Source organism: Myxocyprinus asiaticus, chromosome 8, assembly GCF_019703515.2.
Source record: "Myxocyprinus asiaticus isolate MX2 ecotype Aquarium Trade chromosome 8, UBuf_Myxa_2, whole genome shotgun sequence".
NCBI classification, from domain to species: Eukaryota; Metazoa; Chordata; class Actinopteri; order Cypriniformes; family Catostomidae; genus Myxocyprinus; species Myxocyprinus asiaticus.
Window position 1 is genome coordinate 6,327,699 of NC_059351.1, and position 12,311 is coordinate 6,340,009.

General features: G+C 37.9%; 1 protein-coding gene across 1 annotated transcript in view; it reads left to right on the forward strand.

Annotated features, from left to right (window-relative positions):
• The window catches only part of LOC127445361 (kelch-like protein 5), a 73,520-nt gene that overhangs the window by 20,332 nt on the left and 40,877 nt on the right, over window positions 1-12,311 (forward strand). Inside the window, exons 5-6 of the mRNA XM_051705393.1 lie at window positions 3,645-3,781; window positions 4,542-4,738. Of these exons, the coding sequence (XP_051561353.1) occupies window positions 3,645-3,781; window positions 4,542-4,738 (334 nt within the window). The remainder of the gene's footprint in view (window positions 1-3,644; window positions 3,782-4,541; window positions 4,739-12,311) is intronic.

Here is a 12,311-nt window from a genome sequence, read left to right on the forward strand (position 1 = left end):
TCTACAGTTAAAGTAAGGAATTGCATCTGTGTGAACTTGAAGGGAACTGACTCAATATATCCACTAAAAGTCACATTTAGACCAGTTGGTTAAAAGTATTTGCAAAAATGGCTAAGAAATGGGGAATCTTGTGTTGTGAATGTTAAAGTACGTCTACATAGCACATCCAACACTTGTATTTCAAAGGAAAATCCTGTTTTTAGATGTCCCCTTTAAAATCGAGCTCACAGAGTTTGGTCTTTCATCTTTCACTATATCATTTCAGTATATCAAGAATTAAGGCTTACACACACAAATCATACACACCCACATAAGAAAGTGGAAGAAGTTTTCTTTAGTTTTTAGTTTTAGTTTTCTTTAGCTTTGCATTCCCCTATTGTTCTCTGGCCCATTCATCCTCTCTCACCTCCTTCATTATTTTACCCTCCTCTTTGTTTTGTTTCCCATGTGTTTGTTGATGGCATAGTTTTGCTGATTGCAGAGATGGAAGGTTTTGTTGTTATTTAATTTATAATGATGCACAAGTACACATGGAGACTCTGAGAGACTCATGACATACTTCTGTCTTGGTGGCGACTCGTTTTGGGCTAATGAATTCTGTGATGATCTATCACCTAACCCAAAACCCAGTTAGGTTTGCTGACATTGTGGGGACCAAATAGGACAGTAAAACCTGAAATCAGCTACATTGTGAGGACCAACCATTGGTTTCCAGAAGGAAAAAAACGATTTAATATAGGGTACAACTATGTTAGGGCTAAAGGCACTTTTGATTTTAATTTCCCCATAACACTAAATAGCAACAAAAACGTCCCCAGTACTTTCCTAAACACCTGTTTGTCACTAAGCACTGCAAAATATTCACGACTCATGAGGTCATCACGTGTAATGTCTAAAGTTTGATTTTGAGGTAATTTGATCTAATATTTAATAATTTCTTAAATGTTGCAAATGTATGTAGCTAATGAAAATCCCTGAAGTTCTCATATTTGTTTTGAGACAAAATACTAATAATACTAATATTTGTCATTTTCAGTTTTGTTCAAGGTGATTAAATCAAAAGTTTTTAATAACTATCCAATCCATGAAAGGATAGTATTTTGGGTAAAAATAAATAAATAAATGGTGCACACTTTTCTGAAGTGGTTATTTTGAATAAGCATTATCTTAAATTGTTACTCAAAAAAGCATCTTGCTGCCTTAAAAGTATTTGCACGAACTGACACATTTTGCACTATAACTACAGTATTGTCCCTATATTTACACAATATCACTATAACCCCCTGGGTATCTTTTACTTCAAATGTGGGGGCCTTTTACACCAAGTGTGGGATAAAAGGCACCCTCACCACCTTTAAAAAAAAAAAAAAAGATTTTTAAAACAACCTTCCGGAATTATTTCTTGTCACACAAATTACGTTGCTCCATTAATATTCAATCAAAAGAAATACATTTGTTCAATCTTGATACATTGTGTGACCAGGAAAAAAAAACACACACACACACATTTTCCTTAAGGTGTGCCTTCAGCCCTGTTGTTCCCTACATATTAAATATGTTTTTATTAAAATCTAAAAATGCAAAAAGTTTTGTGTGAAGGATAGGCTTGTGGGTAGGGGATAGAACATATCATTAGCTCAGTATGAAAACAATGCAAGTCAATGGAAAGTCCACACCATCATGTTAGAAAAACAAATTGGTGTGTTTGAGTGTGAATTTATGTACACAGTATAAAAGTGTATTTTATGTATAAAGTGTATCCAATCTGTTCTGTGATTAAAAAAAAAAAAAAGAAAATTTCAAGAACTCATCCTTTACGGGGGACTGGGTGGCTCAGCGAGTATTGACGCTGACTACCACCCCTGGAGTCACAATTCGAATCCAGGGCATGCTGTGTGACTCCAGCCAGGTCTCCTAATCAACCAAATTGGCCCGGTTACTAGGGAGGGTAGAGTCACATGAGGTAACCTCCTCGTGGTCGCGATTAGTGGTTCTCGCTCTCAATGGGGCGTGTGGTAAGTTGTGCGTGGATCGCGGAGAATAGCATGAGCCTCCACATGCTGTGAGTCTCCGCGATGTCATGCACAATGAGCCACGTGATAAGATGTGTGGATTGACGGTCTCAGAAACTGAGGCAACTGAGACTTGTCCTCCGCCACCTGGATTGAGGTGAGTAACCGCGCCACCACGAGGACCTACTAAGTACTGGGAATTGGGCATTCCAGATTGGGAGAAAAGGGGATTAAAAAAAAAAGAACTCATCCTTTACAATATTCTACACATACCCCACCCCTTTTCTTTTTTTTTTAAATACATTTCTTTTAGGTACCAGTAATACCTTACAAAAGCATACTGTAGTATCACTACAGTATCTGTAGTATACTGTGGTATCACAGTATACTACAGATAAATTGCAGATTGGGGGCCTGGGTAGCTCAGTGGTAAAGATGCTGGCTACCACCCCTGGAGTTCGCTAGTTCGAATCCCAGGGCGTGCTGAGTGACTCCAGCCAGGTCTCCTAAGCAACCAAATTGGCCCAGTTGCTAGGGAGGGTAGAGTCACATGGGGTAACCTCTTCATGGTCACTATAATGTGGTTCGTTCTCGGTGGGGCGCGTGGTGAGTTGAGCATGGTTGCTGCAGTGGATGGCGTGAAGCCTCCACACGTGCTATGTCTCCGTGGCAATGCGCTCAACAAGCCACGTGATAAGATGCATGGGTTGACGGTCTCAGACGCTGAGGCAGCTGGACGGAGGCAAATCACTACGTGACCACGAGGACTTTAAAACACATTGGGAACTGGGCATTCCAAATTGGGAGAAAAAAAAAAAACATTGCAGATTTTGTGTGGGCCCACAAAATACTTTTATCATTGTAGCATGTGGGTAGAATTCAGGTAGATCTTGTTTCTGCCAGTCACCAGTACTATCAAAATAAAAAATCTCTTTGAGGGATCATAGCAGTGTTGCCATTTCATAATTATCCTTTTTTATTCATTTCAACATGCTTGTTGGGTTTATGAGGTTTAGTGTCCTGCAGTTGCTAATCGGGTATACCTGAGGTATTTAATGTAAATAAATTAAATCTCATGACATATCAAACTTTATTCTTTGCAAACACAACCAACACACTTCACCACAAATTACTTGGTAACTTAAAAAAGCTAACAAATCAAATCTCACAGAGTTTGTCTTTCTTTCAGTTTGGCAAAACTCAGACACACACACTCAAACTTTATTCTTTGATACAGCAATTACCTTTTTTTTTCTATGAGTCTAATAGATTTAAAACCGAAAGCTTTGAACGTGTGTGTGTGTGTGTGTGTGTGTGTGTGTGTGTGAATATCTTTGAAGCTGGATTTAAATAGGAAATCCTCAAATTTACCATGCTTCAGTTCACAGATCCACAAATCCCGTCTCTTACTGTAATCTCTTTCTTTCTCTGTGTGTGTTGTGCGTGTCTCACTCTATTTGTTCTTTTTTCAGTTTTTCCAGCTTTCCGTCATGCTTTACCTTTAGCACACAACAGTGTCTATTCAGTGATCCAGAAGATATAGTTGGAAAAAAAAATGTGAACGTGGGCACTCAGTAAGATAACATATGATCTAAGTCTCTCTCTCTCTCTCTCTCTCTCTCTCTCTTTTAGACTGGTTCTCTCATCAGTGTCTGATTACTTTGCGGCCATGTTTACCAGTGATGTCCGAGAGGCAAAACAAGAGGAGGTCAAACTGGAGGGTGTGGACCCAGATGCTTTATGGGTCTTAGTTCAGTATGCCTACACAGGTATGTGTTTTTGTGGGACAGAAGTTGCGAATAAGAATTTGTTAGAGAGACATACACATAAACGTGACCTTTTATGCCATAAATGTTTCATGGATTTTGATCGGTTTTTATGAATGTGTTGAAATTTAAAAAGTGAAGTTTGTCATTTTTCAATGTTGAAATTTCAACACCTTGCCCTCTTCCTTTATATAAAGTAATGCTCAGACACTTTTTCACCTTTTTTTGTTTTATGATCTTTTTATTTAAAATAAACATATCTTCGAGGCTGGGCACCACACCCACTGTAAATGTAAAAAAATATTTTTGCCTATTTTTAAGATTACGTATTTCAATTTGATAAAAAAAATAAATAAAATTGCATTAATTGAATTGTGTCATTTTTAACTATATTAATAATAACTAACTTAAAATATTTATTTTTCTTTTTTGTTTTTTGTTTATTCAGTTCAAATTGATGGAATTTTGTTATGAAATTGAAATGCGTTAATCTTATTATTGTTATTTTATTTTTATTTTTTTGTGTTTCTGTCTTTGCGCATCCCTCCATGCCCAATTTAGCAACATTTGATGTAATTTTGGGGTGGGACTATCTGTTTTCTGACCAATGGAAGAGTATTTGGGTTACCTGTTTGAAAGTAGTCATTATTTTTGCAATTCCTCTTGTTGCCACTAGTGGTGCAAAAATAACAAACTGCACCTGTAATATTGAATTTGTTGAACAATTTTGGAGTCCACTTAGACACACTCTTTCTCTCTGCAGGACGTTTGGAGTTAAGAGAAGATACTATAGAGAGTTTGTTGTCAGCTTCCTGTCTTCTGCAGCTATCTGCAGTGGTGCAGGCCTGCTGCAGTTACCTGATGAAACAGCTTCATCCCTCCAACTGTCTGGGCATTCAGTCCTTTGCAGATGCTCAGGGCTGTCTGGACCTCCATAAGGTGGCACATAACTACACTATGGTGAGCACACACACACTTAGTAGTTATACACTCCCTTAAAGGAATAGTTCATGCACAAATAAAAATCAGACGTTATTTACTGACTCTAATGTGACTTCAAACCGATATGACTTTCTTTCTTTCGTGGAACACAAAAGGAACATTTAAAGAATATCCCGATGGCTGAATTTGATGCAACGGCAGTACATATTGACTGACTTTTTGCACATAATAAAGCACACTAAAGTGTCATAAAGGTAGTCCATGCGACTTGTGCGTCATATACCAAGTCTTTTGTAGGAATACGATCTCTTTGTACTCTATGAGGAACAGACATTAATTTAAAGTCGGCATGAAACGGTAGTTGCGACCGATTTTACTTCCGTATTGTAACGTATTTCCGAGTGAAACAGCTTATCGAACAAGAAGAAAAATGTAGGGTGGGGTTTTGTGTTTATCCATTGGTTGTTTTTTTGTTATTTTTTTTATTTGAATTTTCTCCCCTTTTCTCCCCACGTTGACATGCCCAATTCCCACTACTTACTAGGTCCTCTTGGTGGCGCGGTTACTCACCTCAATCCGGGTGGTGGACGACAAGTGTCAGTTGCCTCCGATTCTGAGACAGTCAATCTGCGCATCGTATCACGTGGCTCGTTGTGCATGACACCGCAGAGACTCCCAGCATGTGGAGGCTCATGCTATTCTCCGCGATCCATGCACAACTTACCACGCGCCCCATTGAGAGTGAGAACCACTCATTGCGACCACGAGGAGGTTACCCCATGTGGCTCTAACTTTCGAACTTGTGACTCCAGGGGTGGTAGTCAGCGTCAGTACTCACTGAGCTACCCAGGCCCCTATCCATTGGTTGTTGATTGGACTGTGAAAATAGTTCATAAACTAACCAATAGTTAATAAAGTCCATAAACAGTGCTGAAATCCACTATGGCGGCTAGGTCAATAACATCAAACCTCATTTGTTCTTGTGCATCTCGTGACCAAACTTTATGAATCATGATGTCATGTTGCAAGAACCAATGATGTTGCGACATGACGGCATGACGTTTGATCACGAGACACACAAGAACCAAAGAGGTTTGTTTGGAACGACTTTATAGTGAGTAAATCAAGTCAAGTCATTTTATTATGTATAGCGCTTTTCACAACACACATTGTTTCAAAGCAGCTTTGCAGAAAATTATGCAGGAATTGATGCTGTGATGTCTTAAAGTCCTCATTGTGCAGTAAATAATGGCAGGATTTTTATTTTCGGGTGAGCTATTCCTTAATTGGCACAAAAGATTTGCTGGCAAAGTCAGAAATAGTTTAACTCCCCACCACGAGAGTATAGCGAACACTAAACCCCTTTGTTTTTTATCTTTAATGAACACCCCTCTCTTTTAGCCTAATTTTTTTCTTTTATCTCTTTTCTTTCATTCTTTTTTGTTTGTCTTTCTCCCAAATAGTCTTATCCTGAAGGATTTAACTTCAGCAGTTCACTGAGCCAAAACTTTCGACATGCAAGTGAATTAGAGACCACTTTTGTGTTGTGCACACAACCTCACATGATATGCTTAAAGTTCAGAGTAAACGCACACCCAAAGGGGGTGAATTCCCTAAACAGCATTGCCACATTTCCGAACAGTAATTCAGCGCAAAAACTGCCGTCTTATTCAGTAATCACCCTCAAAACAGTTTAACCAGATGCTAACCTTGCACCATATGTTTTTAAATCAAGTAATTGTCATTCTTTTTAGCACAAACACACATTCTTTCCATGTAAATTAGGGTTATTTTAGATTGTGCCTTATGCAGAAAAGTTCTTGCTATTTGCTTGCCGCATTTAACAACACACTATTACCGGCCATGTAAAGCAGGCACAGGTGGTAAATGAAATTTCATTTAAAAGAGATGTTTATGTACATTTTCTATTGATCATGTCAGCAGTAATTCAACAAATGATCGACAAGAGTGTCATAACCAGGCATATATCTAGATGCACAGTGTAGTCAAGCACTTCCAGTATTTTAAAGCACCGATTAAGGGTGTCTGAACTGCAATGGTGGAGTGAGGCTGGACAGTCCCAGCATAGTATGCCAAATCGCAGTAGTCTGCTCAGATCTAAGCGCGCAAAAACTGTAATTTCACCTTGCAAATATTTATGTTTGCACCTTTACCTGATTTGCATAATTACTTTTATGAATCAGGTATTCTAAGTGTCTATGTGGCCTTCTGCCTCATCTATAGGCATCTGTGTCCATCTGGCTATCTGTGTTTGTGTCTGTGGATGTGAGTGAGCGAATGGGACCATTTGCATAGCTGTGAAGGCAGTGATGGTGAAAAGCTCCCTGAACGAGGCGAGTGTGTTTAATTGGACATGCTGCCGGTCCTCTTCGCAAATTTTCCGCTCAGCTTTTGATGTTCTACTGCTCCTGAGGGAAACTCATTCAAGAAAATATAACCCCTAATAGCCCACCCACAGTTCACAACAGGAGGGTTGTCAGGGAGACTGCATTGAAAACTTTTCCATCAGTGCTTCTGTTTCCTATATGTATTTCCTGACATTGTTTTTTTTTTCATTTCCCCCTCCCTCAGCAATGCGATGATTTCCACCTCCCTTCTCTCTTTCTGTGATGTGTGGTTATGTTGTGTGATCAGTAATTGTATATGCTGGTCTTATGGTATCTTACAGTCAATGTGTAAAAGATGCTAAAAGTTCTGGCTCAAAAAACTGTTACTCTATTGTAATGGAATTCTCTTTAATACAACACTTCATTCCGGACGGTCCTCTAATCTGATTGGACAAGCTGCATTCCAAGAGTGCTGGTATTTAGTTGGCTAAATATGGGCAAAGTTCAAAAAATTCTACTTTTCCTGGCACTTGTAATCCAAATTCCATATAACCTGACATTATAGCTTGATTGAAAGTTAAGGATGTCTCCAACCTTAGTCAAAAGCAAAAATGAAGAAATACTTACAGCAGTAAGATGAAGAAACTTTGAAGACCCTCTTTTGACCAGATTTTTTCAGACAGTACTGGTAAAGTAGTACACTTGTATTGTCAAAGTGGGACACTGTGGGTTTATTGTAAGTATTTGTCTTGTTTGTAACAGGCTTACATAAAGATTTAAATATCTACTTGTTAAATCAAGTCAAATAATTAAAAAAAAAAAAAATACTTTTTTAATTCTCCTTAAAATATTCATTAAGATTAACCAGTTTTTAAATACTAGTGTAAAAAAAAATTAAAACGAGAAAGAAAATCATCTGAAAAAGATAAACACAGATCAGTATTTGAATATAGGATAATTTTGCTTGCAACAGTTTATAGGCTTGAATATTAAAGGAATGTTCTGGGTTCAATACAAGTTAAGCTCAATTGGCTGTATTTGTGGCATAATATTAATTACCACAAAAATAAATTTTTCTTTTTTTTATCCCCTTTTCTCCCAATTTGGAATGCCCACTTCCCACTGCTTAGTAGGTCCTCGTGGTGGTGCGGTTACTCACCTCAATCCAGGTGGCGGAGGACAAGTCTCAGTTGCCTCTGTTTCGACAGTCAGTCTTTTCACATGGCTCGCTGCACATGACACCGCAGAGACTCTGCATGTGGAGGCTCATGCTACTCTCTGCTATCTATGCACAACTTACCACACGCCCCATTGAGAGCGAGAACCACTAATCATGACCACGAGGAGGTTACCCCATGTGACTCTACCCTCCCTAGCAATCTGGCCAATTTGGTTGTTTAGGAGACCTGGCTGGAGTCACTCAGCACACCCTGGATTCGAACTCGCAACTCCAAGGGTGGTAGTCAGCGTCAATACTCGCTGAGCTACCCAGGCCCCTCTTCCTTTTCTTTAAAAAAAAAGCAAAAATCTGTTGCAGTGAGGCACTTACAATGGACGTGAATGGGAGCCAATTTCTGAATGTTAAAATACTCACTGTTTCAAAAGTACAGCCACAAGACATAAACAATGTGTGTTAACATGATTTTAGTGTGATAAAATCACTTACTAAACTTTTCTGTGTAAAGTTATAGCCAATCCACTTTCATATTATAAATCATTCTATGTCCACCTGAGATGAATTGTGACTAATTACCATCTCTATGTTCACAGTCGGGGGGGGGGGGGGATAAAAGATGGCCAGTTCACAGAGAGAAGAGAGAGACAGACAGGCCAGAGTCTTCGTGTCTGTCCCCTGAGAGAGAGAGAGAGAAAGAGCCTTGTGTTGTGTGAAGCTGAAAAGCGGACTGTTTATTTGAGTGACACTGAAAAGCCGTCTTGTGTTTTGAGTGAAGCTGTACAGCGATAGCTGGTTATTTGTGAACAAAACAGACTCACGTGAACTATGGAAACCGTTTCCCGCTTCCTCCTTTGTCTGCCCAACCCGAACCTTTGTTACAATCATCAACCTAAAATCTCATAAAAGTAAGTAGTTTACTTCCCAAAATGATTTACTAAGATTAGTAGTTTTTAGCCATTTAAGGAAATACATATGGATAAAATGGGGATCAACCTTAACTGTCCCAATTTACCCATATTCACCCTATAAATAAAAATAGTATAAAAAGGCTGTGTTACTTTGGTGACATGCTAGGTTGATCCTGCTTTGGCCTCATTTGGAAATATTTCCTATAGTGTGTAGCATTTGGAATTTGTTATACACAGCTGCACTGCTATGCATTTTTTAACCATGGCTAACCATCTTAAGCCCAAGCCTGTGCACAAACTGATTTTTATTCCGTAAACACTTGCAATGCTGAAAGGCCATTAGTGAAACCTTAACTTTAATATACTCACTCTCTCCCTTTCAATATACTTTACCACAATTAAAGTCTTACATCAGAACATATTCAGGAAAACAAAAGCCTTGAGTTAACTAGGATTATTGTGTCCAGACAGATGGAGGAACTTGTATAAACTTCTTGTGGAGATGTGACCAGGGGCCGGTTGCACCAGCTATACGTAAGTTACAACTTAGCCTAGTTGTGACATAATGGACACTAAGTCACAATTTATGCACTACTGAATATATGAGCATTGCACCATTAAACTTAGGCAGAACGAAACCCTACATATAAACCAGTGTTGTATAAAGTATCCATTTGTTATACTTCAATAAAAGTAAAGATACCTTCATGGAAACTGACTCAAGTAGCTCATGAGAAAATGACTTAAGTAAAAGTATTAAAGTAACTGATATTAAATTTACTTAAAAGTACAAGTACTGTAAATTGCATAAATTACGGAACAGTTCATTAAACCCATGGCAACTTATTTGATTGGTGGTGCTCATCATTTACTCACCCTCATGCCATCCCAGATGTGTATGACTTTCATCTGCAGAACACATATAAAGATTTTTAGAAGAATATTTCAGCTTTATTGGTCAATTCAGTGCAAGTGAATGGTGGCCAGACATTTCAAGCTACAAAAAGCACATTAAGGGAGCATAAAGTTATCCATACTACTACAGTGGTTAGTTGTATAAGGAGTTATATTTTGGTCTATTTTCATCCAAAACCAGTTGGATCTGTTCAGAAGACATTGGTAAAACCACTGGAGTCTTATGGATTGCTCTTATGTTGCATTTATGTGCTTTTTGGAGCTTTCCATTCACTTGCATTGAATTGACCTACATAACAGTGATATTCTTCTGAAAATCTTTTTTTGTTAGTGTTCTGCAGAAAAAAAAAAATTAAATTCATACACATCTTGGATCGAATGGGGGTGAGAAAATTATGAGAGAATTTTCATTTTTAAACGAACTATCCCTTTAATGGCGTATTAAGTCACATCAGAATGATTATATTTATGGGATGAGTGTAAATGTACATCACAGTCCATAAAAATTGGATCATTGAAGAAGGGAGTTGAGTCATATTAGTGACCAGAACCGAAAATTGTGGGGGTGGGCTCTTTTCATTTGGGCAGGTAAGCAACCACCCAGAACACCCTGGCAACTGCATAGCAATGTGCTGAAACACAGTTAAAACAACTTAACAACAGCATAGCAACAACCTGACAACCACCTAGAACACCCTGTCAACTGCAGATCAATGTGCAAAAAACACAGAAAACAACTTAGCAACAGAATAGTAACAACCTGGCAACCACATACTGTAGCAATGTGCCAAAACACACAGCAGAGATCACCTTGACAACAGCATAGCATGCCCTAGCAACCATCCAGAAAACCCTAGTTACCACATACTGTAGCATAAATGTGCTACAAAGCAAATATAACACTTTAACAACCACCAGAAAACTAGTTTTGCTAATTTTGCTTAGGCAAAGACCATTCACATCTTCATAAAATATAACTATAAATATTGTTGGACATTTTCATGAGCGCTGGTAATTATTCATACACATCAAACCTTGTTTAAATGTAAAATGTAAATGCATGTGATTGACTTTTATATGTACAGGTCTCCTGAAAAGATGGGAGACTGATCGCACATAACTTCATTACTTAACAGCTTTCATAATGTTTAAGCCGAAACTTATCAAATGAATTATTCAAACATAAATAAATAAATAAATAAACTCACATGAGCAGTTTCTTGTCTTCCCCAGTGGAGACAGATGACGGAACACGTAATCTGGCGCACACTTCCCTTGTGATTTTGATTCAGATTCGTGATTCGCAAAACGAATCATTCAGACCACTTTTTGAATCTTTTTGTTCAGTTCAAAGGAACCAAACTGAAAAGATTCGACTCAAATGATTTTTCAACGAATCACACGTCACTATCGCCGATCTGCATGCATTTTTGCACGTACAGCTTTGATTTTTTTGCGGTGTTCAGTCGCAAAAGTAACGAAAGGGTCTGGAGAAATTTATCAGAGTAAAAGTATCAATTTTCTCTTCAAAATGAAGTGAAGTGAAAGTAAAAGTCCAAAGAAATAATTATACTCAAGTAAAGTACAAATATTAAAAAACTGTACCAAGTATTTTTAATTCGTTACTATACACTTCTGGTATAAACTAAATATTTATGGAAGCCCCCGACCAGGAGTAATGGATGGAATAAAAAAGCAGACTCATTTAATGACATCAATGAGCTCATGTTCTGGTTGACAGGCTTCAGTCCTTTCGACATATATGATGATGTTGGCATTTACACTCGTTTACATTTACGGGAGAAAACATTATGTAAAAAAACATACTTCTTCAGCATGAAACTGATCTAACGGTGCATTTTCCTGTGCACGTCGCCCAGTGTCAGATTTCAACATATACGAAATATATAAGATATTAAAATGAATAAATGTCTATTTTTCCAGCCTGTTGTAATTTATTTATTTATTGCCCTTTATTCATTTTAGATACAGTTATTGAATATTGTTATTTACATAAGCTAAATATAGGCCCACCATTAATGAAATCTTGTTTTATTTCGTATCGTAGTTCAGTGGGAATATAATTTATTACAGCTGACACTTACGTGAGCAAACATGGTTTGAACATCAACTGTAACAAGATCAATCTGAAATTCATGGCTTTTAAACACTTCTGTGTACAAATTTGAAGGCTGCTTATTGGATCAATACAAATAGACGTCATATTATGCGACTACGCAATA